Genomic DNA, 27395 nt, shown 5'->3' with positions numbered 1-27395 from the left:
GCAAGTCTGGCATCTCAGATCTCTCTCTCCATGTGCACAATCAGTGCTACAGAGTTTGGTAGTGTTTATGGCTGGTGACAAGTTCTTTCTGATTCCTGTTCAGTCCAATGCCCTTGCATGCCCATCACCCCGAAACTCTAGAATATGCAGTACAAATTAAATCCGCTGTCAGGTTCAACATTCAGCGCAGAACAACCTTATCACTAATGCAACCTGACAGACCGGCCTTTCAAGGAGATTTAGAAACCAGGCCATGGAAATGAACTACAATGTCCCCAGACTCATTGCAAGAAGGTGAATGTGGAATCGAAGTCAGCACACACACACATTCGCTACAAAAGCATACCGCATACACCACATATCCTTGAAAGCACACACCACATACACATCACACACGTCACATGCACCTAATACAACCACATCGTTCTATTTCTACCCCCAACCCATACATAGACACTGGCAGAAATACATAGCGAACACACAAACACACACACTATTTACACATAAGTCATCCGCACATACATACATACCAGGTCCACTGCCCAGGTTCTGCCCTCCGCAGCACCAAGGTCTCCTGTCCCCAGGAGCTTTGTCAGCTGCATTGCCCTTGGGTCCCACTCCCCAGCGCTGCTGGTTCCCGCTGTTCCCCCGCTCCTGTTTTCCAGCTGTTATCCTGCCCTCCCGGCTTCTAGCTCCCCTCCCCCTCCCCTCTCCCAGGACCTATTTAATGGAAGCTGCAGCGTGGGCTCGCAGGAGACGCATGCAGCGGGTGCACCAAAGGCAATCCCATCTGCTCCTGTCCACGCCTGGACCGCATCCAGAGCCAGGAACCCTGGACCTCTGTACCCCTGCAGACATTCTGCTGCCGATCTTTGCTCAACAACTGCTGCCTGGCACTGCCCTGTTGCATAACGGGACCATTCAATTATCACCACAGCCACATCGCCTCCACGCCAGGACCGAGTACCCCTGCAGCACCCCATATTTCGCCTTCAGCACCTACCAAGACCACACGGGCCAACTCCATTGCATCTTAGTCAACACCAGATCCCTCTGCAAGCATGGCACAGAAATCTGGGACCCCATCTCCACCCTCACCCCGACGTAACCTTCATCACTGAAACCTGGATCACCCCAGCTTCCACACCGGACATTGCCACAGCAACTCCCACCAGTTACAAGATGAAACACCAAGACCGCACTGATAAACATGGAGGCGGCATCACCGTCATAGACAAGAAGTCAATCTCCTGCACAATCATCGACAACCAGACCACTCCAATCATGGAACACATTAACTTCCAGCTCCACACTGACAGTAACACCACCATCAATGGCACGCTTTCCTACAGACCACGGACCGTAATCAGCAACGCCATTGCTGAATTAATCAATCCTCTTGCCGTAGAATCCAAACACAACATCTTCCTGGGAGACTTCAACTTCCATCTAGACGACCCCACTGACACAGACTCCATCAATCACCTGGAAATACTGGACAACGTCGGCCTCAAGTAATGGTCACCAACCCCACGCACATCGCAGGAAACACGCTGGACCAGATTTTCTCACCTGTCAACAGAATTAGGTACTCCCCAGCGACCTTGGTCCTCACCTGGCTGGATCATTCCATTGTACACTTCACCATCACCAGACACACCTGCACCATCCTCAACCTCCACAGCACACTGTAAGGAAATGCCTCCTTGGCATGGTTACCCCCTGACTTTTTGCCTCTGCTGATGATAAGTTATGATTTGAAAGTCTGCTGGGACCCTGCTAACCAGGCCCCCACACCAGTGTTCTTTCCCTAAGCTGTACCTTTGTCTCCACAATTGGCACAACCCTGGCACTCAGGTAAGTCCCTTGTAACTGGTACCCCTGGTACCAAGGGCCCTGATGCCAGTGAAGGTCTCTAAGGGTTGCAGCATGTCTTATGCCACCCAAGGGACCCCTCACTCAGCACATACACACTGCTTCACAGCTTGTGTGTGCTGGTGGGGAGAAAATGACTAAGTCGACATGGCACTCCCCTCAGAGTGCCATGCCAACCTCACACTGCCTGTGGCATAGGTAAGTCATCCCTCTAGCAGGCCTTACAGCCCTAAGGCAGGGTGCACTATACCACAGGTGAGGGCATATGTGCATGAGCACTATGCCCCTACAGTGTCTAAGCAGAACCTTAGACATTGTAGTATATGGTCTGGGAGTCTGTCAAACACGAACTCCACAGCACCATAATGGCTACACTGAAAACTGGGAAGTTTGGTATCAAACTTCTCAGCACAATAAATGTACACTGATGCCAGTGTGCACTTTATTGTAAAATACACCCAGAAGGCATCTTAGAGATGCCCCCTGAAAACATACCCGACTTCCAGTGTGGGCTGACTAATTTTTGCCAGCCTGCCACACACCAGACATGTTGCTGGCCAAATGGGGAGAGTGCCTTTGCCACTCTGTGGCCAGGAACAAAGCCTGCACTGGGTGGAGGTGCTTCTCACCTCCCCCTGCAGGAAGTCTAACACCTAACAAAGGGGGTCACCACTAGCTGGGATGCCACATGTGTGTGGTGATGCCCACCCCTCCGGCCACTGCCACTGCCCCCACTTTTGGCAGCAAGGCTGGAGGAGATAATGAGGAAAACAAGGAGGAGTCACTCCCCAGTCAGGACAGCCCCTAAGGTGTCCTGAGCTGAGGTGACTCTTACTTTTAGAAATCCTCCATCTTGTAGAAGGAGGATTCCCCCAATAGGATTAGGGATGTGCCCCGCTCCCCACAGGGAGGAGGCACAAAGAGGGTGTAGCCACCCTCAAGGACATTGGCTACAGCCCTCCCAGACCTAAACACCCCCCCTAAATTCAGTATTTATGGGCCCCCAGAACTGAGAAAGATAGATTTCTGCAACCTAAAGAAGAAGAAGGACTGCTGACCTGAAGCCCTGCAGTGAAGACGGAGACGACAACTGATTTGGCCCCAGCCCCACCGACCTGTCTCCCTACTTCGACAAAAACTGCAACAGCGACGCATCCAACAGGGACCAGCGACCTTCGAAGCCTCAGAGGACTGTCCTGCATCTAAAGGACCAAGAAGCTCCAGAGAACAGCGGCCCTGTTCAAGAAACTGCAACTTTCTACAACAAAGAAGCAACTTTAAAGACCCCACGTTTCCCGCCAAAAGCATGAGATTTTCCACTCTGCACCCGACGCCATCCGGCTCAACCTGCGGAAAACTAACACTACAGGGAGGACTCCCCAGCGACTGCGAGCCCGTGAGTAGCCAGAGTTGACCCCCTGGGCCCCCAGAGCGACGCCTGCAGAGGAAATCCAGAGGCTCCCCTTGACCCCGACTGCCTGTAACAAGGAACCCGACGCCTGGAACCAGCACTGCACCCGCAGCCCCCAGGACCTGAAGGAACCGAACTACAGTGCAGGAGCGACCCCCAGGCGACCCTGTGCCTAGCCTAGGTGGTGGCTACCCCTAGGAGCACCCCCCCTGTGCCTGCCTGCATCGTTGAAGAGACCCCCGGGTCTCCCCATTGATTCCTATCTGAAACTCAATGCCTGTTTGCACTCTGCACCCGGCCGCTCCTGTGCTGCTGAGGGTGCACTTTCTGTGCCTGCTTGTGTCCCCTCCGGTGTCCTAAAAAACCCCGCTGGTCTGCCCTACGAGGACGTGGGTACTTACCTGCTGGCAGACTGGAACCGGGGCACCCCTGTTTCCATTGTAGCCTATGTGTTTTGGGCACCACTTTGACCTCTGCACCTGACCGGCCCTGAGCTGCTGGTGTAGTAACTTTGGGGTTGCCTTGAACCCCCAACGGTGGGCTACTTTGGACCCAACTTTGAACCCTGTAAGTGTTTTACTTACCTGTGAACTTAACAAATACTTACCTCCCCCAGGAACTGTTGATTTGTGCACTGTGTCCACTTTTAAAATAGCTTAGGACCATTTTTGTCAAAACTGTACATGCTATTGTGATTAATTAAAGTTCCTAGAATACCTGAGTGAAATACCTTTCATTTGAAGTATTACTTGTAAATCTTGAACCTGTGATTCTTAAAATAAACTAAGAAAATATATTTTTCTATATAAAAACCTATTGGCCTGGAGTAAGTCTTTGAGTGTTTGTTCCTCATTTATTGCCTGTGTGTGTACAACAAATGCTTAATACTACCCTCTGATAAGCCTACTGCTCGACCACACTACCACAAAATAGAGCATTAGAATTATCTCTTTTTGCCACTATCTTACCTCTAAGGGGAACCCTTGGACTCTGTGCACACTATTTCTTACTTTGAAATAGTATATAGAGAGCCAACATCCTACACACACCCTTTCACAGATGGACCAAGGTCTTTCAGCAACAATGGACCAACACCCTTGGTGCCACTCAGTCCAAGTACCTCCCCCCCACCTGGTTGATGCAGTACAGAACTTCAACGACTGGATCGCCAATGCTGCAGATCAAGTCACTCCCAGCTAAAGCTCACAGACCAGCCAAGCCAGCCATTTGGTACACCTCAGAACTCAGCAAGACCAAACACAGATGCAAACAACTTGAGAGAAGATGATGCAACTGCAAGAATGAAATCGACAGAGCCTCTTACAAATCAGCCCTCAACGTCTACCACTAATAGATCAGAGCAACAAAGAGGAAGGCCTTGACCTTCCGCATCGATACTAGTGCCAACCAAGGAACTCTTCACCACTGTCAGAGAGTTCAGCTGCCCGCAGCCATCAAAAATGCAATACCCACTTTGAGAAGCTCAGTGACACCCTCACTGACCATTTTCACAACAAAATAGCAACTATCTACAAGAACTTCAATCGCCAACCCTCCAACACACCAAACCTCCAATCAACCACCACAACCGACCACACGCTCAAAGCCTGGAAGCAACTTAGCAACACAGACAAAACCACCCTTATGAGCTCCATCCACTCCGGAGCACTCACCGACCCCTGCCCCCACTGACTCTTCAACCTTGGAAGGGACGAGATCAACTGCAAACTCACCACCATCATCAATGCTTCACTGACCTTGGCCACCTTTCCTGACCTCTGAAAACACCTGAGGTGAGACCCCTCCTCAAGAAACCCTCAGCAGACCCCAATGAACTACTAAACTACTGACCCATCTCGTTGCTCCCTTTCCCCTAAAGACCTTATAGAAGGCCATCAACCTCCAACTCACCAAACACCTGGAGAGAAACAACCTACTAGACTCATTACATTCAGGTTCCAGAACCTGAATTATCACATCACTGACACAGCTCTGATTGCTGCCTCAGATGACATCTGCGCCATACTCGACAAAGGAGAATCGACCACCCTCATCCTGGTCGACCTATCTGCTGCCTTCAACATGGTTTCCCACCACACACTCCTCCACCGCTTGTGCCCAATGGGAATAACTGACGATGTGCTCAGATGGATGGCATCTTTCCTTACAGGCCGCCCCCAGAAAGCCCGCCTCCCCCTTCACTTCTCAAGCCAAGCATAACATCTACGGCATTCCCTAGGGTGTATCCCTTAACCCCACACTCTTCAACATCTACATGACTTCCCTCGTGGACATTGTCAGATTTCACGACATCAACATCATCTCCTACGCTGACGAGACTCAGCTTGTCATATCACTCGCTGCCAACCCCACCGATCCCAAGACAGATCTTCACAACTGCATGAAGAACGTTTCATCATAGATGAAGGACAACTGATTAAAACTCAACACAGACAAGACAGAAGTTCTCAACTTCGGCAAAAACTCCGCCTACTGGAACGATTCCTGGTGGCCATCGGAGCTCACCCCATCCCCCATGCCCAAAGACAATGCTCATACCCTCGCATCATCTTAGACAGGGAACTCTCCATAAGATGTCAGGTCAACTCCATCACCTCAGCCTACTTCCGCATGCTTTGCATGCTCTGGAAAATATTCCAGTGGCTTCCCATCAGCACAAGAAAGACAGTTACTTATGCCCTCATTTCCAGCCATCTTCACTACGGCAATGCACTCTATGCAGGCACCAAAACCAAACACAAAGGATCCAATTAATTCAGAATGCGTCTGCAAGACTGATTATCGATCTCCCCAAAAGAAGAGGAGATGCAATTTTAAGCTCCTTACCCACGTCTACAAAGCCCTCCATGACGAAGGACTTGTCTACCTTAACTAACGTCTACACTTCCACCACCCCCATAGGAACCTGTGCTCTGTACACCTGGCCCTCACACAAATCCCTCTCACACGCTACTGCCATGCCAGAGGTCGCTTATTCTCCCATCTCACTGCCAAAACCTGGAATGCACTCCACCCTCCACCTCCGTACCTCCCCAACGCTAACCAAATTCAGGAAAGGGCTGGCTCTTCGACTGAGACCTGCCCCAAGCACCTGAATACTCTCATGGGTGACAAGCCGCGCTCTACAAATACCTGACTGATTGAAACATATATAGATATCATAACACAAGCTCCCACACATTCCACTGGCATAAACATACAGTGTAATCACAGCCTACTGCAACGTTCACAAACACTGCATCTATACTCAAACACACAAACACACGCACACACTGCCAAAAACATATATGGCCAGATTCCTAAAAACAGTAGTAATTCTACACTCACCGATGTACACCTGGGTACATGTGTAGATTTACTACTTTCTAGGATTCACTGACATTCATAGGAATCCACATCAAGAGCGGCTCGCGGCGGGGTGGTGTGGCGAATGGCGGGATGTGTGAAAAATTAATTTAAGAAAAAAAAACTTACCTGAATCGCCGTTGTCACGACTGCGCCACTCCTCTTGCGTTTGTAGCAGCTGCAGGCTGCAGGCACAGGCTACCAGCCTGCCCTGCTGCCAATCTGAACACTGCTGTCATGCTGCAAGCAGCATGACAGCAGAGTTCGGATTGATCGGAGTGCCCAGCCAGGGTGCTCCAAGGGAGTCTCTCGATGCTGTCTCCATCCTGGCAACACAGTACCTTCTCCTCCGGGATGGAGAGAGCTAAGTACGCATGTATGTTTGGCCGGCCATGGGGCTACCTAGGGCCTACCTTAGGGGTGTCTTATATGTAAGAAAAGGGAAGGTTTAGGCCTGGCAAGTGGGTAAACTTGCCAAGTCGAATTGGCAGTTTAAAACTGCACACACAGACACTGCAGTGGCAGGTCTGAGACATGATTACAGAAGTACTATTGTAATGTGGCACAACCAGTGCTACAGGCCCACTAGTAGCATTTGATGTACAGGCCCTGGGCACCTCTCGTGCACTGTATAGGGACTTACCAGTAAATCAAATATGCCAATCATGGAAATCCAATCAACAATACAATTTACACAGAGAGCATATACACTTTAGCACTGGTTAGCAGTGGTAAAGTGCTCAGAGTTCTAAAGCCAACAAAAACAGGTCAGAAAAAATAGGAGGCTGGAGGCAAAAAGATTGGGGATAACCCTGCATAAGGGAAAAAGTCCAACAGTACCACTCCCTAGTGGATTCCTGCTTGGGGATTGTCACAGGAGGGCGATCCCCAAGCAGGAATCCATCACTAGACCAGAAAGGGGAGCGCGGCCCTGTGGGCAGGGGCTTTTGCTCCCCCCAGGCATTTTTTGACATCATTCAGTCTTTCTGCCCCCCTGGGAAAGAAGATGGGGCAGAAAGCACACTAGGCACCAGGGATTATTTTATGTAAATAGTGTAGGGGTGGGGGCTTCCCTTGATGGGCATGCCAATGCCCCGCCCTATTTTAATCAATGGGGGCAGATGTATATTATTACCCCAATCTGCCCCCTGGTGGGGCAGAAAGCACTATAGACACCAGAGATTGTTTTTTTTTTTTTTACATAAAAGAGGGGTGGGGGCTGCCCAAGATGGAAATTGCCATGCCCGGACCCAAACCCCCCGATCTGCCCACAGGGGGAGCAGAAAGCGCACTGGACACCAGGGATTATTTTATGAACATAGTGTAGGAGTGGGGGCTGCCCACGATGGTCATGCTAATGCCCCATCCCATTTTAATCAATGGGTGCAGTCTTTCTGTCATCCATGGGGGGCAGATGGATATTTTTACCCTGAACTATCCCCCAGCGGTGGGCAGAAAGCCCAACATACACCAGGGCTTGTTTTGTTTTTTATATATCAGAGGGGTGGCGGTTGCCCACAATGGGCATGGCTGTGCCCCCACCCAAAACAGATGGGGCTAAAGTCTTTCTGCCCCCCCATGGGGGGCATATGAGGGCAGTAGGCCCGGATCTGTCCCCCTCCACCAGGGCCACGAAGCCTCCTAGGCCCCAAATAGATAGTTTTTTAGCCAAAGTAGGGGGCTGCCAAGAATGGGCTTGGCAGTGCCTCCACACTTCCCCAAAAATGAGCACAGTCTTTCTGCCCCCAGGGGGCAGATGATGGCTATTACACTCAGTCTGCCCTCTAGGCACCTGGGATATGTTTATGGACATGCCAGGGTGCGGCCCCGTAAGCAAGGGTGGATCCTCTTTTTTTTAGCACACATTTTGGCTGTTTGGGGTCAGATCAGCAATATTTCTAGGCTCATCTGCCCCCAAGGGGGGGAGAAAACCACTAGATACCAGGGAAAGTTTTGTGTGTGTGTCAACTGGAGCTCGGCTTCATGTACTGGCGTTTGGCTGGCTGTGTGTGTTTTCACATTTTGCTGGTGGTGTGAGTAGAATTGCACTTGGCAGGCAGTGTGGCTTGCCACGATACCCCAGTATTTGCTTTCCCAGAATCCCCTGCAAACCTCAAATTTAGCGAAAATGTAAAAAAAAAATCACATTTCTGTATGGGCACAAATTTCCAACCACTCGGCATTCTCCTCGTTCTCCCGATAAAAATGATACCTCACTTGTGTGGGTGCCCAAAGCAGAGTGAGCCTAAAAACGTATACATTGTGAAACTGAGGTGGAACCATAGTGGGCCCAAGCAGACAATCTACACAATTTTTGGCACTTTCTTGTCACAGGCACTTGACCCACCCACACTTGAGATATAATTTTTATAGGGAGACTGAGGGGAACTCTGAGTGGTAGGAAATTTGTGCTGGCGCAGTGATCCCCACAACTTTTCTGCACAGAAATTTGAGGAAAGTGCAACTTTTTAGCTCAATTTGGGATTCTGGGTAAGACTACATTCGGGGATCAAGGTAAGCCAAATCTCCCTGGACTCCCCCAGGTGTCTAGTTTTGAGAAATGTCTGGGTTTGGTAGGTTTCCCTAGATGGCTGCTGTGCCAGGGACCAAAAACGCAGGTGGCCCCCTATCTATCTCAAAATGCCCTGTTTTTGCAGGGGGGGCCCGTGTTTTTTGGTCCCGGGCTTGGCAGACATGTAAGGAAACCTACCAAACCCAGACATTTCTGAAAACTAGACACTTGAGGGAGTCCAGGAAGGAGTGGTTTGTGTGGACCACCTAACGTTTTCTTACCCAGCCTACAAGCTCAAATTTAGCTAAAACCAATGTATTTTTCTTACATTTCTGTGTGGAATCACCATGCCGGCACAAATATCCTACCAACCAGCGTTTCCCTTGGTCTACCAATAAAAATGATACCTCACTTATGTGGGTGCCCAGAGCAGAGTCAGCCTAAAAATGTATAAAAATAACTGCGCTTATGAATACGCTTTGGTGCCCTCTCAATCTCCACATGTTTTTGTCCCTTCCCTGTCGCACTCACTTGACCCATCCACACAAGTGAGGTATAACTTTTATTGGAAAATCAAGGAGAACACTGGGTGATAGGAAATTGATGCCAGGCTGTGATCCCACTCCGCAATGTGAGGAAAATATGATTTTTTTAGTTACATTTGAGGTTTGTAGGGGATTCTGGGTAAGAGAACATTGGAGGATCTATGCAAGGTACACCTTGTTAGACTCTCCTGAGGGTCTAGTTTTCAGAAATGTCTTGGTTTGGTAGGTTTTCCTACATGTTCAGCGAGCCCAGTTCCAAAATCGCAGGTTACCCCCATGCAAAACCAGGTTGTTTTGTTAGATCATTTTCATGTCTCCATGTTTCGAAACGTTTCTGCATCTAGCTCCAAATCTTGTGCATCTTGTGCCCATTTCAGAAATACATAGATTTCCTTGATACCTATTTTCCATTCTTTATATTTTTCCAAATTAATTGCTGTATACCTTGTACACAATGAAAAACAATTGCAAGGTGCAACTCAGTTATTTGCTTTGTGTGAACCTACAAGCCCTATATATCTCCACAACCAAAGGGTCCAGCGTACATAACAGTTTATTGCTTTTGAAAATTTGCCATAGTAAGAAGGACTTTACAGATGAAAACGTAGACACAAATGGCTGATTTTTTCAATATTTTTTCATTTCAACTGTTACCTTTCATAGGAAAACCTTGAAAGATCTACACAAATGACCCCTTGCTGCATTCAGAATGGTGTCTAGTTTTCAGAAATGTATAGTTTTCCAGTATCGACCATTGGTTTTATACGTGTTTCTACCACTAACTGGAAGGAGGTTGAAAACACAAAAAATAGGAAAAATAGGCTACGTCCCAGTAAAATGCTAAAACTGTGTTGAAAATGTTGGTTTTCGGACCTAAGTCTGCCTGTTACAAAAAGCTAAGAAGATGGTAATTTTATCACCATAAACCCTTTGTTGATGCCATTGCTAGAGCAGATATTTTAATAAAAATATTAATGAATATTCATGTATTCTGAGTAATTAATTTGTTAGAAAATGTATTAATACAGAGAAAAATAATGCACGCATTTGAAAATGTGTCCACGTGAGTGGCCGCCACTGTTCACAAAGTGTACTTATAAATTACTTATTAATATGAAATATGGAGCTTATGTTTGACTAATGTAGTAATACATCACATTAAGGATTATGCATTATGTTATAGCTTTATTAATTGCAGGCCCTTAACTTAGCGGAGGTCTTGGCCTAGTTGCACAGCCTCATGTCAAGCTGTATTTCTAAACCGATTCAAATGTTTGCTTAAAGAATTAAACTGTGATTTTCCACTGTGCTGACCAAATGTGCTCTTAGCTAAAAGTCTTTCTCATGAGTACTGCTTGCTAGAAGATGCTGTTCTTGCTAAATGTAACATTATAAGTGTAGTGTGTGCAAGACTGACTTTCTCAGGAGAAGAACAATAACCGCACTGACTGGAGTATAAGCTGCAACAATATTGTTACCTGACGAGCTGGATGATGAGGACATTACAAGAGAAGCCAATCAACTACAAGTGAACTGAGTACTAGTAAAAACTGTAGATTTGAAGATTTAGTTTTATTGGACAAAGTGTGAACAATAGTGACTTGGGAGGTAGTTTAGGAAATCTAACTTAGCTGGACTGCTCTGATGGAAGACATCACATTTGCCCATTTTCTTTCTTGCCGAAAGGCTATTACTTTACTGAGCATCTACTGAGCATCTAGAGAGGTGCATAATTTTTAATGCTTAAAGACTTTGCATTTCCTGAATTTTGATGCTGAATCCTGATGCCTTGCTGACCGAACTGATGTCCTGATGACGAAGACTATTTTAGCTTACCGATCCACTTGAGGAGAGTTATACTGTTATGCATGTGTTTTGCTATGCCTTGTTTGCTTTTTCTTTCTATGCCCCAACCACACTATTTTGATAGAGCCATAGTTAGATGTTTTCCAAATTTGTGTTGACTAAATTGTTTTGCATGAAGCCCAGCATACTAATGCTAATCTGGTGTTAGATAAGGATCCTCACTAATTAATTTTCACTATCTGGAGTAACATTCAATGTCTTTCCTTTGCTAAATCTAAATGTATGTGATATCATTTGCGCAATTGTTCTTGTTATTATTTTGTAATGTGTAACTATTCAAGCTTTGATTAGATTACGTTTCTTTCACCGCTTTGGACAGCCAGTGATGTTTCTGTATGTCTATCATTTGACTTTGAGATTACCTTGCGTGACATTAGCATTGTTAAAATAGGGAAATAAAAATTCTAACATTTACTAAAAAGTGTGGCTATTCAGGACTGAAAGGTCATGATATGTGAAAATTACTGACTCCTATTGATTATTGATGTTATTAATTGATTATTAATTATTGATCTGCATGCACAGGATCTATGGTGGCAACATCTTAAATGCGAGTCAAAAGGTTCATTGACCTATTCGCATCCCTTTGTAAGTTTACCTATTAAGGTCTGACGCGCTAACAGGCGTGGTAGCAGACTGATGGTTTGCCTCCTTAAGAGCCCATCGTAGTACATAGTACTGAACAATAACAGGTGTTCCCAGAGATGGTGGTAGTCTGATGGTCTTGTCTTTGAGAGTTCATTATTACTCAGATTTGGATTTTATTTTTCAATGATACGAATTGGAGAGATGATGTTACCTTAAGCCTTGAAAAGACTTACCCAGAATCTTGAGCCTGCTAATGGTTGTTTGAGGATGTTTGCAGCATTCTAGTGACAGTGTGAATGAAGTAGGATTTTGCGCTTGTGCAGCTTATGCAAATCGCAGGTGAATTGTGGTGTTTGAAAGGGTTTAGGGAGTTTGCGTACTCCAAATGAAGTTGTAGGAGTGTGCATACTCCGAAGTGTGAGAGTAGGGAAGTCGTTGAACTTCATGTGTGTGGCAGTTTGTGCTCAAAAATCGTCCACATGGTTGTTGATGTATGGACCCTGCATAGTCTAACACTCCAGAGTATATTGAAAAGTGTATGAGTCACTTGGTTTACATTGTAATTTGTCTGATTTAGTAGGTCGATCGGGCGTGGTCGACAAGTCAGAGTGTGAGTCAAAATGAGTGAAAGGAAATTGTAACTGAGATCTGATTAGTCCTATGTGCCCCAGGACAGACCCACTGATCAGTTGAGAGTAAAATATGCGGGTAGAATTTTGCTTACAAATCAGAGAGACTGAGAAAGAAGGAGTATCTGCAAGAGCGAAACACCATCAGTGAAAAATCCGTAAAGTTTCTGAAGCGCTTGTGTTACCTTACCTGTAGTAAACCGGAAAATGTGTTTTTGATTTTGGTTTAGTGTTCACAATTTTTGCATTAGTTTTGTGTGAATCGAAGCTTGGGAGAACAAGCCGCAAGACTTTGCCAGCCACGCTCGGATAGGTTGGTTAGTGAGAAGGGTCACGCACGGATTGGCAGCCCTCTGTGAGGCACAGTTGGTTGAGAAGGTGGCTGAAGAGAATTCTGGGATTAAAAGTCACTTCTTGATTTGATTTTGAATAACATAAAGGTCGAAAAGATGACATTTTTCAAAGCTTTAAAGAGTGCTGTAAGGGGAAATACGTACATTACAACGAGTATAGGCGAGGCTACACCACCAGAAGGTACACCAGTTTACATTGTAATGGAAGAGAAGAGAGTCGTGCCATGTCTTTGGCTAAAGCAATGGTGCAAAGTGGCAGAGAAAGATGGAAACTTAGCATTTCCTACAAATGGAATGCTCATTTTGAGGGTTTTAGAGCATTTAAGGATGGTGCTATATGAATCAAAGCCCCTTTTTAGACCAGCACAGTTTGAGGCATTAGCGATCTGGGAGCTAGTAGCCAGCAGCAACAGCAATTCGAGAGGAGAATGAGAAAAGCAGAAAAGACATTAACAGAGGCTAGGTGGGACAGTGTTCAGAGACTTTGGAGAAACAAGACTTTGAATGGAATTAAGTTGTTTCCAGCGATTACGCAGGACAATGAGAAGGATGGAAGAAAAGCTACTAGAAAGACAGACGGCTGTCCGAGAGTAGAGAGGCTAGAAAGTCTTCAACAGTGGAGGAAGAATCAGATGATGATGAATTTATTTTACAGTTATTGAGAAATCGTCCACCACCATATGCAGCACATGAGAGTGGTCCGAGCACCAGTGCTGATCCCACAGCTCTGACACAGGTTAATGGGACAGCGAGTCCGGTACAGGTTAATGCTAGCCTGACACAGAGTCCGATGCAGAGTAGTCTTAACGCACCTGCTACTCCAGTGATAGAAAATCAGGTGAAACCACCACAGGTCCAGAGAATTTACCCTGATATACCCATCTTGGAAACAGCTACAAACTTAGTGGTGCCTATGGAACAGGTTTTCCCAAGACCAATGTTGGTTCAGACAGAACCAACTCCACTTTTACTGCCCCAAATGCAGCCACAAGCCATGCCGAGATTCACTCCAATAACAGGGACACAGCCAGATATGTCTTCAATGATGAATCAGAACATGGGAGTTACTCTCCCACAGAACTCCAGATGGTATATCTCTATCTATTACTGTTGGTCCAGCCGTACCCTTATTTGCGCAAAAGAAACCCAGTGTATGTGAACAGGGAGTCATGACACAGAATGCAATGGGGAGAGGACGTAACAAGAACAGTCGAGTAGTCTCTCCTGTGAGACAGACTTTTAACGGATCAAGATCACTGCTGGTCCTTAGTTCATTCAAAGCACATCCTGATACTATGATAGGGTCAAACCTTAGTCAGAGCTTGATATTGCTGACACCGCAGGCCCCAAATGCATTTGTGCAACAGGTGCCCCGGTACAGGCTAGCAACATCTTGCTGCAAGGTTTGACTGCTCAGCAGTTGACTGAATGGTTAGACAAGCTGAATACCCCATGCAGTGCTCAAATGGGAGAGGAGTACTTGAACTACACTAGACTAAGCATGGAAGCGGGTGAGCTCATTGAGGGAAGTATGGGTATGAACAGGTTAGAATCCTATACAGAAGCAGAGTTGATATATCTGTGCCCGAAGATTACAAGGGAAGTGAGCAATGTGCATCAGAAGCTAGCAGATCTGGCAGAGAATTTATGGCATAGAAATAGAGAAAACAAAGCATTTGAAAAGGAGTTACAGATTAGATTTTGAGACTAAAGATTTTGAACACATGAGATCTGCCGGAATGAAGGCACACCTTAGGGAATTACTTCAAAGTGCCCATACATTGGGAGCATTAGACAAATGGGAAGGCAGATGGGTAAAGAAAAGAGACAAAAGGAAAAGGGATTCTGTGGAGCTGACTGCAAATGTGCAGCAAGGCCAAGATCCAGTGAAAATGTTAATAATGAGAGAGATTCCAGGAGAAAACTTTGCTCATGTCCCTTGGAGCAGAAGTGATATTCTATCACTTACAAATGATTATCCGAAATTGAGAGAGAAGCCGGTAGAATGGTACCAGCAGACAGACAGGTTTGTAAAACTTGCAAAGTGCCTGTTGAAGGATTTGAACACTTTATTAGAGATATTGGGCCCAGCTGATATGTGGATAGAGTGTAAGAGGAGTTTAGATTGTCCAACAAGAGAACCAGAGAGAGATAAAATTACAGGTGCACCATCTCCTGAGGTAATGAATTATTACTACAAGGTGATTGAATTTTTGAAAACGAGAATTTCGCCCAAGACCATTGTTTGGCAGAGAATTTACAGGACAGCCCAGGAAGCAAAGGAGTCAATACATGCGTATTATGAGAGATTGTCGTAAGCGTTCAAGCATTACAGTGGTACAGAGACAATTGAGGCGAATGACATGATTCATTTTGTATTCAGATTTGTGGAAGGATTGAGACCTGAGATTAGCCAGATGATTAAGAATCATTTGATTTGCTGGCAAGCAAAGCCGATTGATTAAGTGTTGCAGTATACAAAATACTGTAGTGATGAAATTGAGTTGAAGCAGAGAAAGCTGAAAGAGAAGGCATGCAGGGAAATTTTCCACAGCAGCTACCACAGCAGCAACAGGGAAACATGGTGTTTCAGCCCCAGATGAGAGGTAGAGGTCGCAGAGGTAATATAAATTGCGGACCAGACTTGGATACTGTAGTAGTTCAGAATGATGTGCAGGGAATGAAGAATCTGTTGCCTTGTCACGCTTGCGGAGCCGTCCAAATACCTCAAGCCCCAATGGAACAGCAGCAAGAAATGCTTTCTCAACAGGTCAAAGGTCAGAGGCTGAACCAAAGTAATAACACAGCACATCAATTCCCATTACACAGTGAAAATGGAATAAACGATAATTGGGTGAGCGACAGTTCAGATGGGGAACCATGTGTACTTGCAACTTCCTTAGAAGTAGATCAGAGAGGTCCCTATGTGAAAGGGAAAGTCATGGGTCACCCAGTTTCATTCTTGGTTGATAGAGGAGTGACCCGCTCTACAGTAAGATCAGTTGAAGTCCTGAATTTGCCCCTTTCAGGTAAAACAGTTCAGATAATGGGGGTAGCGAATTAATATTTGACCAACCCGATTACAGGACTAGTTCAAGGTAAAATTGGCAACTTCCAGGGATTGCACAAATATGTGGTCTGTGATTCAAGTGCAGTATCCCTACTGGGAAGAGACTTGCTGTGTAAAACAAGATGCTCAATTACTTTTTCAAATGATGGAATAGAGATTCAAACGAATAGCAATGATGAAGATGACCAAGCCCCAGAGACAGAGTGTGAGAGAATAAATGAGGAATACCCTCTGATTTAATTTTTCCCACGGTTCACAGTGAAGGAGCTTCATCCTGATTTACAGGGAACAGTTAAGGAGAAAGTGTGGGATCTGACAGGAAAAGAGATAGGTCTGATAGAGGGTGTTGAGCCAGTTAAAGTTACCGTAAAGCTGAATGCTATTTTTCCTCAAATTCCCCAGTACCATATGCCACAAGATGTCCTTATGAAGGTCACCTAAATAATTGCAGAATTTGTGAAACAAGGAGTTCTGGAGGAAGTATTGAGCAGCCCATGTAATTCACTGATAATAAGTCAGAAAAATCCCTGAGGGAAAGTCTGAATTGTCCAGGATTTGAGGAAAATAAATGACATTGTGATCAAATGTTGCACCGTGGTACCCAATCCAGCTGTGATAATGTTTCAGCTTCCATGTGATACTGAGTGGTTCACTGTCATTGACTTGTCGCAAGCCTTCTTTTCTGTGCCTCTTCATGAGGACAGCCAATTTCTCTTTTGTTTCAAATTTCTGGACCTAGTTTACTGCTGGTGTCAAATTCTTCAGCGGTTTTCAGAGTCACCTTCTATATTTAATCAGATTTAGAAAAATAATTTGGAGTCGTTGGAATTACCTTTCCAATCGACCTTGGTACAGTACATTTATGACTTGCTGATTGCGTCCAAAACATGGGACGATTGCTTTGCTGAACCATTTAGGAAAGAATGGTCATAAAGGGGGTCATTCCGACCCCGGTGGGCTGCGGGCGCTGCCCGCCGGGCGGAAACCGCCCAAACACCGCACCGCGGTCAAATGACCGCGGCGGTGATCACAACTTTCCCGCTGGGCCGGCGGGCGATCTCAAGCAGATCGCCCGCCGGCCCAGCGGGAAAGCCCCAGCAAAGATGAAGCCGGCTCCGAATGGAGCCGGCGGATTTGCTGGGGTGCGACGGGTGCAGTGGCACCCATCGCGATTTTCAGTGTCTGCTTCGCAGACACTGAAAATCTTAATGGGGCCCTGTTAGGGGGCCCCTGCAGTGCCCATGCCAGTGGCATGGGCACTGCAGGGGCCCCCAGGGGACCCACGACACCCGTTCCCGCCAGCCTCTTCCTGGCGGTGTAAACCGCCAGGAACAGGCTGGCGGGAAGGAGGTCGGAATCCCCATGGCGGCGCTGCATGCAGCGCCGCCATGGAGGATTCCCTGGGGCAGGGGAAAACCGCCGGGAAACCGCCGGTTCCCCTTTTCTGACCGCGGCTTTACCGCCGCGGTCAGAATTGCCCCGGAAGCACCGCCAGCCTGTTGGCGGTGCTTCCTCTGCCCTCTGCCCTGGCGGTTACAAACCGCCAGGGTCAGAATGAGGGCCAAAGTGTCTCCACTTAAATTGCAATACTGTCAGAAAGAAGTGAAATACTTGGGTAACCAGATTGAGAAGGGATTGAGAAAGATATCCAGAGAAAGGGTTACAACCATATTGCAGATGAATCCCCCGCCCACACAGAGAGATGTCAGGATGTTTCTAGGGATGGTAGGCTACTGCCGCCAATGGATCCCCAATTTTTCAGTCATTTCAAGACCATTGCAGAAGCTGACTCATAAAGAAGTCACCGATCCCATAGTATTAGACCAGGCTGGAATGAAAGCTTTAACTGAATTGAGAGAGAGTCTGTGCAAGGCTCCGGCTTTGGGTATGCCTGACTACATGAAACCTTTCACATTGTTTTGTCATGAGCGTGATGCATGTTGTTTGTCTGTCTTGACACAGGTTCATGGAGTTGTAAACCGCTCAGTAGCATATTTTTCAGTTACTTTGGACCCAGTCGCAGCAGCCTTGCCAGGTGTGAGGGCGTTGTGATGGAATATCCCTTGACTATAAGATATATGGTGGAAAAATCTTACATGCGAGTCAAAAGGTTCATTGACCTATACGCATCCCCTTGTAAGTTTACTTCTTAAGGTCTGACGCGCTAACACCATTTGCTGGAAAAAAATCAGACACTTTCTTCTGCAGTGCTTTTTTGCCCATTTTTCCCCCAAAACTCAAAATGTAACTGTATTTTGGATAATTTCTCGGTTTCCTCAAGGAGAATCCACAAAGCCTGGGTACCCTTAGGATTCCCAGGATATCGGAAAAAAAGGACACAAATTTGGCATGGATACCTTACTTTCGATAATAATAAAAATGTGGTGAATGTGTGCTCTACATCTACGTCTGAAAGTTAATGACAGCACAGTCTCTTACCATCACAATGCAAAAATCTTCTGCCAGTTGTGAACACATCCTCGTTATGATTTTTTGTCTTTCAGGCTGTGGACCTCATTGTGGCCGAGTTCTCTATTCCCAAACAGAAGGTCACTGGAGACTTAAAAAGTGAGTAGAATGGCTGGATACAAAGACTTATTGGTTCATATATGGTTTGTCAGCCCATGGCTAAATGATTATGTGGTGGAAAAAGGGAGGGCTTTTTGATTTAGCGATTTCCATCTCTGTACCTCATTTTCTTTAAAGCATGTCTTGCACCTGAGTTGCAGGAACTGATCCAGGGGGATAAAAGATGGCAGAAGTTCCACCATGTCTTAGCAGAAATGTTTCACTTATTTGTATTCTAGGAGTAGCCCTTCTTTGTTTATGGGGAACATTTGAAGCATTTGCTTTCTGGACCTCCAGAGTTTCAATGGCAGTCCCGGTAGAAAGTCCTCTAGTGAAAATGGGATCAACAATGCCAAACGTAACTGGAAGACCATTCAAAAAAGCCATTCTGTTGGCACTTTGACTGTCAAAGGGATGTTACCAAAGGCAGAGCTGCCACTCACCTCTAAAGGAGAAATATAGAAACGGGGCATGGTATGTCAAATAAGGATGACCAAACCCACCCAGTGGGCCCATTTATCTACCTAGTTCCACACTGCAGAACCTTTATGGCCTCCCACTTCCCATAACTTCCCCATCATTATGCAGGGCACCAGGGTGAAACTCAAAATTAGTCCTGGTAAAACTGTTAAACCAACCCCACCACGCATTAGGCCCAGAGTAGAGTGTGGCCATGGGAAGGCCATGAGTGAGTCTTTTCACCCCATCCTGCTCGAAGAGGAGACTCCCAGGAAAATGCCAGAGCGGCAAAATGGTCAGACCAGCCCTGTAAGGCATCCCTATGCTTTTCTGGGATTCTTGACTCTAGTAATAGTTTCTGCCAACTACCTACCATGTCCACTGTCTGTGCAAATATAATGCTCCACCCTTTATCTCACTGTTAAAAAATGTCTTGAGGTGTACTCCCTGTGACATACTGTTTCCTGTTCACTTCCACAAGTGTAATTGTGTGCCACCCAACTTGGGAATTTATTGTACATATCAGAATGAGTGAGATTTATTAGACATGCTTTTGCTTTTTCATCTGCAGCTGCTGGACAAACTATTGGCAACTCACTGAGTTCACAGGTCAACATCACAGTCTTACCACTACTGATGAGTGCACGGAAGACAGCAGAAGGTAACACGACGTCTTGCAGGTTGACTCACCTCAGTAAATCTTAAAACAGAGTAGCAGAGAGTAGTGCAATAAAGTATAACCACAGGCATCAGATCCTGACATGGCAGAGAAAATGTGACAATGTTCAGCACAAGGTGGCAGGCATAAAGCCCACCCTGCCCAGAAAGGTTAAGAAAAGCTTTGGGTAATGTATAACTCCAGAGAAAGATTAAGGTAGCAAGGCAAAATAACTTTAAAAAGTCTTACTATCTACAAGAGCTTCTTAGTTCTTAATTTACCACCTCCCTTGAAGTCATTTTCCTGAATACATCAACTCTGGAGGAGTGTATACACTGAGTTCATAGCTTCTAGGGAGTCTTTTTCCTGATACAATCCTCTTGATTCTGTTTCCTGAGTCCAGAACTTTCACTGGAGTCAGTTTCCTGAGTCCATCATCATAAATGCACTTTATTTCCTGAGTTCGTAACCTTCACTTTACTCTTTTTCCTGAATGCATCACCCTCCCCACTATAAGATACTTCCTGAATCAATCGTATCCAATGGAATTTTGTTCCTGAATCCATAATCAGCCCTGCTTCCATAATCTAATCTGAAATCGGTTTCTGGAGAATATATGATTCACTACTGTCTTTCTGTTGAGTCAATTAACTCTACTGGTGTCCATTTTCTCCAATTGAGTCTATTTCCTGAGACCATTACATCACCGCCATCTGTTTCCTGAGTTCCAGAACCTTTATTGGGGCTTATTCTTTGAGATAATCACCTCCAATGCACTCTTATTTCCTGAATCAATAACCTCAATCTGCTCCTTCTCCTGAACGCTGCTTTCAGGTCCATCACATCCAGTGGAGTCATTTTCCTGACTTCGCCCAGTGGAATCCATTTCCTGTCTCACCATCCTTGGTGTCTATATCCTAAACCTATAACCTCCACTGCAGTCTATTTCCTGAGTCCATAAACTCCATGCTATTTTCAGAATCCATCACCTCCTTATGGGTCTATTGCCTTAGTGCTGCACCTTTAGTGGAAACTGCATTGAGAATTTATCGATTCCCTACCACCAGATACAGAAATGCAGTCAGTCTTTCATCTACTTGATGAAAGTGCGCATTAGGCTCCTTTTATATCCAGTAGCAATGAATGTTGTGTCATCTGGCTGCACAGACCAGTGAGCTGTTGTACTACAGCTGATTAGAGTCTGATGTCCCATTCATGTTATCGGTCACCTGTCTTTTGTCTTCTTGTATTTTTCAGAGCCCGGTAGGACCAAGGCATACAGAGGGAGAATGGGGGGGATGTGGACAATGTCTCAGATATGCTTGCCTTTTTTCCTTTAGACTTGCAGAATTCAGTGCAATATTTGCAGGACCTACAGAACACGACACAGAACGTGCAGCAGAGACAGGCAGAACTCGAGACTGCGCTCAGCAACCACAGACAGAAACTCAACCTTTTGCTCATCAACCCCAACTGTGTGTCCTGTGCGGAGACCCTGAGGCAGGTGGCAGGACTGTTGCTAGTAGCCAACTTCAGCAAGGTAGGAGATGTGGGGGCAGGTTTGAAAAGAGGGACCACAAAGGGCTGACCCTGTAAAGAGCCATGGAGGTATTTTCCTAGGTCCCTGGGGAGTCTGTAGTTTAGAGGAAGGATCCCTGATGGGTACTGCCATTTACTGCTACTGTTCTAGGGCCTCAGATATCCTTGTACCCTTATTAGATAACAAAGTTACTCCCTTTTTACACTTAACTCATCAGTTATAGCAAGTCCTGCAGTTAAGGTTTCCTCCAGGAGGTGAAAATAGATTTGGAACTCAAATGTAGCATGACATAAACACTAGCACAGTAAACTCAGGGTCAAGCTAGAACTGTCACCATGAAAAACATATGCCCTTCATGTATTGTTAATTGAGTCGCCTGCACAGTATCTGGGAAGACAGAGGCAGTGCCTCCAAAGGTCTTGCAGTAGCTGGCCCTCCCAGATTAGAATCTCCCCCATATGTTGAAGATTTGTTTTCTAAATGTGTCTCATGAACATGGAAAGAGCACTTTCTTTCAAATTTAACAATACCATTTTATGGGTACTTCAATTGACAGACTTTTTTATGGTTTTCCAAAAAATGAATTATTAATAATAATAATAATAATAATAGCAATAGCAACAATAACAATACTACTACTACTACTACTAATAATAATAATAATAGTAATAATAATAAAAGGAGCATTTTTTGTAAACAATATTAAGGCCACAATATAGAGGGCGTACAATATTTTTGTTAATGATATTCTGACATACAACCGTGCCACAATGGCACATGCAGGTCCTGTTATGAAAAAAACTTATCTTGCGGCAGCCCCTCTAATGTCAGTGTGGTGCGCAGACATTCCACAGTCAGAAAAATATTCATCCTCCACCTTTAAACTAGGAAAGGATCTAAGAATCAGGGAAGGGACTTCAATACATTTTAACTAGATCTCTCATCCTGGACAAAATACTGTGAAAGTTGATTATTTTATAGGAACAATAATGTTTTGTATAGATTTGGTTTAGTTAGCATAACTAGGCCTTACCAGGGTGCATTAGTATAGGTGCTTGTTTAAGTGTTGTGCACAGCATGGTTTTTCATTGTCTCTCAGAATATCTTCAAAATGCCACTGCCGCCACTGTTTATCTCTGTATGTACAAAGTATATTTTCTCTAGCTTCCCTGGCCAAAGAGATATGTTTTCTAACATTTGCAAGGGTATTTTACTAACTGCCATGGCTATGTCTGTGTTTATGGTTTTGTAGAACAGTTCATTGTATTAAGTTTAATTTTTCTTGTATAATTTCCTTCGCGCAGCTAGTCGTATGGTTAACAGCCAGTGAGAATCATTTGAAAGTAAAAATTGTGTGGTATGGTTTGCAAACTAATAGTATGATTTGTTTGCTATGCAAGTAACATTTTAGCACCATCCCTTTACCTAGTGTCATGTCCTGAATCTGTGTGCTGTCATTGCCTAAAACATTATAAATGCTCTGTTAATGTTATGTGATTTAGTTCTGATCATTCCCTTTATTTTATTTTAGATTTTAGAGAGGGCAGGCATGCATTGTCCTTTTGCATTCACAGCGTATTACTATTAATTTGATTAATTGGATGAATTGCTAAATGCGCTGTGGCTAATATAAATTTCTTAAGGCACATGCCATTTTTTATTATTACGGAATTGTCTTCTGATTCAAACCATTTTTACTTGTTGTAATTATAACTTTGATATTTGAATACATCTATGAAACCGAGAACTGGTCTAGGCTGAGTATTTGAGTACATGATTCTCCCTTTCCTGGTAACTGACTCTCCTAAATGGTAATTGGGTTGGAGCCTCAACAGTTTTCTGGTGGAGAATGTGGTGGGCAGGTAAACTAGAGGTTAATGACTAATTTATTAGACTTTCATGATGGAGAATCCAGTGGATTGCTGATGCATGGACAGGAGGACTGTCTCTCAGTTAAGTGGTCCAGTGTTGGTGATCTGGAGATCTAGTCCATAAGTGTGGATTGGTGAGTCTGACTTTGTGGTGTGTCTAGCGCAATGTAATTTGTAAGGGGTTGTTGTTGACGTCTGCTTCAGCGTAGTGTCCACTTTTCTTGCGTCGCTTCTGCCCCACCTAAGAGGGCCATAGTTACACCGTATTTACAATACGATGCACCAAGGTGGTCGCTAGGACAATGGCGTCAACATTTTTTACGCTGTTGTGGCGCTTTGCTGCACTAGCATAAACATTTTTTACTCTAGTGCAGCAAAGCACATGGAGGACCATTGATTAAAATGGGTGCGTCATTTTAACACCTGCTCTGAGCAGGTGTTACAAATGATGGAAAAATGCCCAGTGAAATGTTGTAAATTTCACTGCGCTATTTTTTCGGGCCTCCCTGCATCGGAATGCCACCCTCTATAAATTATGCCCGACTCAGGCATAATGTGGCGGAAGGGGTTGCAAAGTAGCTCAATGCAAGCATTGCACCACTTTGTAAATAGGGTGTGCGGGAACAGCCACCTTAGCAATGCATTAGCATTAAAAAAAAATATGCTATGTTGGCACAAGGTGGTGTTAGGGCCTTGTAAATCTACCCCTACGTATTTTATGTCAAGATATTTTATTCTGGATAACCCCCTATTTAGGTAATAGTGTCTTTGGAAGTTTAAAAAAAGTTTGGCACCAGGTTCAAATTTAAGTAGAGTTTCTGATTTTCTCTATAATATAGTTGTGAATGAGTACTCATTTAGTGAGGAATAGTGGTAGTTTATTGTGAGCACAATAAGAGGTAAACTATCCCGTATCTAGGGTAGGTAGTAGCTGGTCAAAGCCTAACTCAGTTGCATAGTGCCTTAAAGTACTATTGCTCTTTTAGTGAGTTTGATTATCGTCCTGCTTCCCAGTACAAAGACACAGGTTTATTGTTTTTGGTTTTATGTATTATTGTGTTTGAAAATATATATTGTTTTGTGGTTATGTTGTGTTTGATTATGTGGTGTATTGTGAAGGTTGTTTACATTTGTAATGGGTGTGAATCTGGTCTAAGTTGCTAGGGGAGATGCAGTTTGAAGTCCAGCCAATTAGATGATTATAAATGTTGATATACATACTTGCTTATGGGTTGAAGAGTGGCACAAGGTTACAAAGAAAGACAAAAAAATGCAATTAACTCAGAGAAAATAGCATACTTGAGACATTGCTTGCTTGATACGTATCAACATCAAAAACCTGCACAGTTTGAAGCATTGAACAAATGTGACACGAGGACCAATCAGAGGACCAATCAAAAGGAACAAGCAAAGGTGTGGAAGAGTCAAATTGGCAATGCTGTACATTATTGAATGCATGCAAAGTTGTATCTGAAGAAAAAGGCACTGCATAATGATGTGTTACAAATTGTGGGTATTTTCCCCGTAATAGGGGAGTATCAGAAAAAGGGTAAATCAAAGAGGCTTTAAAAAAAGTGATTCAGACGAAGGAGATGATGTGTTGTATGAGTTGTTGACATTGAGACTGCCATCTTATATTGAGGTTGGAGAATCAGAATTGAGACAAGAAGAGGATGAAGATTCAGGAGCTGAGAGCTACTGGGAGCTACTGAAGTGTGTAACAAAGGTAGCTCCGAATGTTGTTTCAACAAGTTCAGGGAGCTTCCAACAATTGATTCAAGAACTCATTATTAAATGGCTTCTAAATTGATGTGAGCTTGCTGTGCATGTGAGAGACTTGAGAGAGTGGCTAATGAATTGGATGTGACTTTGTAAAAAAGAAGGATTTGTAAGCCTTATATAACAGTGACGACAGAAGACAAAATGTGGAAGAAACAATTGTACATTTGGGAACCAATTTAAGAAAGATTGTGAATTTAATCAGCAATTGGGAGTATGTGCCTGAGAGTGAATGGATTTTAAAGCACTACCCGACTTCAAAGCCTAATACTGGGCAGTCCAGCTTCAGGCAGTAAAGGAATATAGCCAGAGACCAAGAGATGACCCAGCAAAACAGTTGGAGAGATATTTGATGGGAGGGAAGTTGAATACACATTACATCTAGGGAGGGCCCTTCAGGTCTTCTGTGCTAGGACCGACGAAGGCCTCTCTTGAGGCCTGGGACAAACCAACAACCTGTTTGGGTTGGAAAGGCAAGTTGACTCGGGTGACCCCCTTGTGGGTGGGTATTGAATCGCAAGAGCTGTGAAACCTGACCAGGAAGCAACCCTGGGATCTTATAGGAATCTCATCCTTAGGAAACCTAGCGGGAGGGAAGGTATGAAGTCCATCCATAAAATACAAGAGGAGTTTGAACTATGGTATCCTCAATTTTTCAAACATCTACAGGTCATCATGTGCTGTACATTAAGGGAATGGCATGGGGAGAGTTAGAAGACTGAGGCCTAGTAGAGAGCAGGATACTCTTGGAAGGAGTAACATCTAAGGGTATTTCATACACATACCATACACCTATAAACAACAGACCCAACAATCCTCAATCCCCCAGTAACAAATGGGAGGCTAATCTGGGCTCAATGGAGGACACGGATTGGGAGGCTATCCTGAGGCACCCCAAGGAGGTGGTTATAAAAACGAGTCTCAAGCTGAAGGTCCTACACACTGTCCACTATAATAGACAATTACTATTTAAGATGGGCAGGGCACCGACCCCTAATTGTTTGCAGTGTGGGAATGGTTCCTTTCTCCACACAATATGGGACTGTCCACACATACAATCATACTGGAGGACGGTAACCTCCAACTTGACCTCCATTTTGGGGGCTCAAATCTCACACATCCCTCACTTACTTACTCAGATTGGTTACCTTCAGTGATGTGGATCCCCCTAGAAGTAGCTTCTTTTTGCACATTAGGTTTTGCCCTGGCGAAGCAGGATATTGCTAAAGGATGCTGTTTGGCTTTTCACTAATGACCGAGCTGAAACACTCATGCACTGACAAAAATCTCTGGAATGCGCTTCTTAGTCCAAAGAAGACATTTATTATTTCACTACTCAAGGTTCCTAAAAGGTTATTAGCATGTTGAAAGCACACGTATAAAAATAGTCACAACAATGAAATGAAAACATACACTAATGATCCTCCACTGCAATATACACAGTAAATATATGCATCTATATTATAATGGAAAGCAAATAATGAATTAAAAATGCATCACCGTAGGGCCTGTTAGGTGCTTCATCTTTCTCCTGCCAGCAAGCCGATGACCCGTTCGACTGCGAGAAAGAGAGATCTCTACTCTCACGGGAAATATATATCAAGCATCCGACGTCTGGATCCTGATTAAGGTCTCTGAATCTCCTACTGTCCATCTGGGACTCTTTTATATCTTAAAAAAACAAAGAAGGAGCTTTCTGGAAAAACTCCTCCTGCTGCGCAAGAAGTATTCAAACATGCTGGCTAGTTTAGGTAAGCTTTGAAAATAACATGTTGGGATTTGGCCACAATCCCAAGAGGTCAAGTCAAAGCAAGGCTGTTCCCTGCCATCTGAGTACATTCTTATCAGCCAAAGCCCTTGGTGAGAAAAAAATACGAAAACAAGACAGAATGAAAACAAGACAGAATGCACAGTGTACAACATGGAAAATCACTTGCAGCTTTTAACATGGCAGTGTCTAATGCTAAGATAAAGTCAATAGGCAGAATGAAGCTAAGGCTAAACTGAATACAAAATGGAGTCTGTAACTGGTGAACACTGGACAGCTAAGCCAGGTGCAAAGTGGTGCATCACAAAGTCAGTGGTCAAAACACACATTTCACTACAGATGCCCAACCCCTCCTGCATTGAATCAATGGGTCACAGGTATAATGATCTGCATGGAGGCTGAGAGGGTGGTTTACAGTGCAAGCAGTTGCCCAAAACAATTTCATAGAGTTTGGGGATTGTGGCAAGAACATTATGCCCTGATCTGGAACTCTAGATCTGGAGGAGCGGAGATGACCCCTCTGAGGAAAGGGAGCCC

The 27395-nt window shown here is 44.8% G+C and overlaps 1 protein-coding gene across 2 annotated transcripts in view; it reads left to right on the top strand.

Annotated features, from left to right (window-relative positions):
• The window catches only part of PROM2 (prominin 2), a 409319-nt gene that overhangs the window by 237512 nt on the left and 144412 nt on the right, over positions 1 to 27395 (top strand). For both annotated transcript variants that reach the window (XM_069214431.1, XM_069214433.1), the window contains exons 5-7: positions 18720 to 18783; positions 19814 to 19903; positions 21241 to 21440. In XM_069214431.1, coding sequence (XP_069070532.1) covers positions 18720 to 18783; positions 19814 to 19903; positions 21241 to 21440 — 354 coding nt within the window. The remainder of the gene's footprint in view (positions 1 to 18719; positions 18784 to 19813; positions 19904 to 21240; positions 21441 to 27395) is intronic.

Source organism: Pleurodeles waltl, chromosome 11 (genome assembly GCF_031143425.1).
Source record: "Pleurodeles waltl isolate 20211129_DDA chromosome 11, aPleWal1.hap1.20221129, whole genome shotgun sequence".
Lineage (NCBI taxonomy): Eukaryota > Metazoa > Chordata > Amphibia > Caudata > Salamandridae > Pleurodeles > Pleurodeles waltl.
This window is presented reverse-complemented; position numbering and strand designations above follow the sequence as displayed.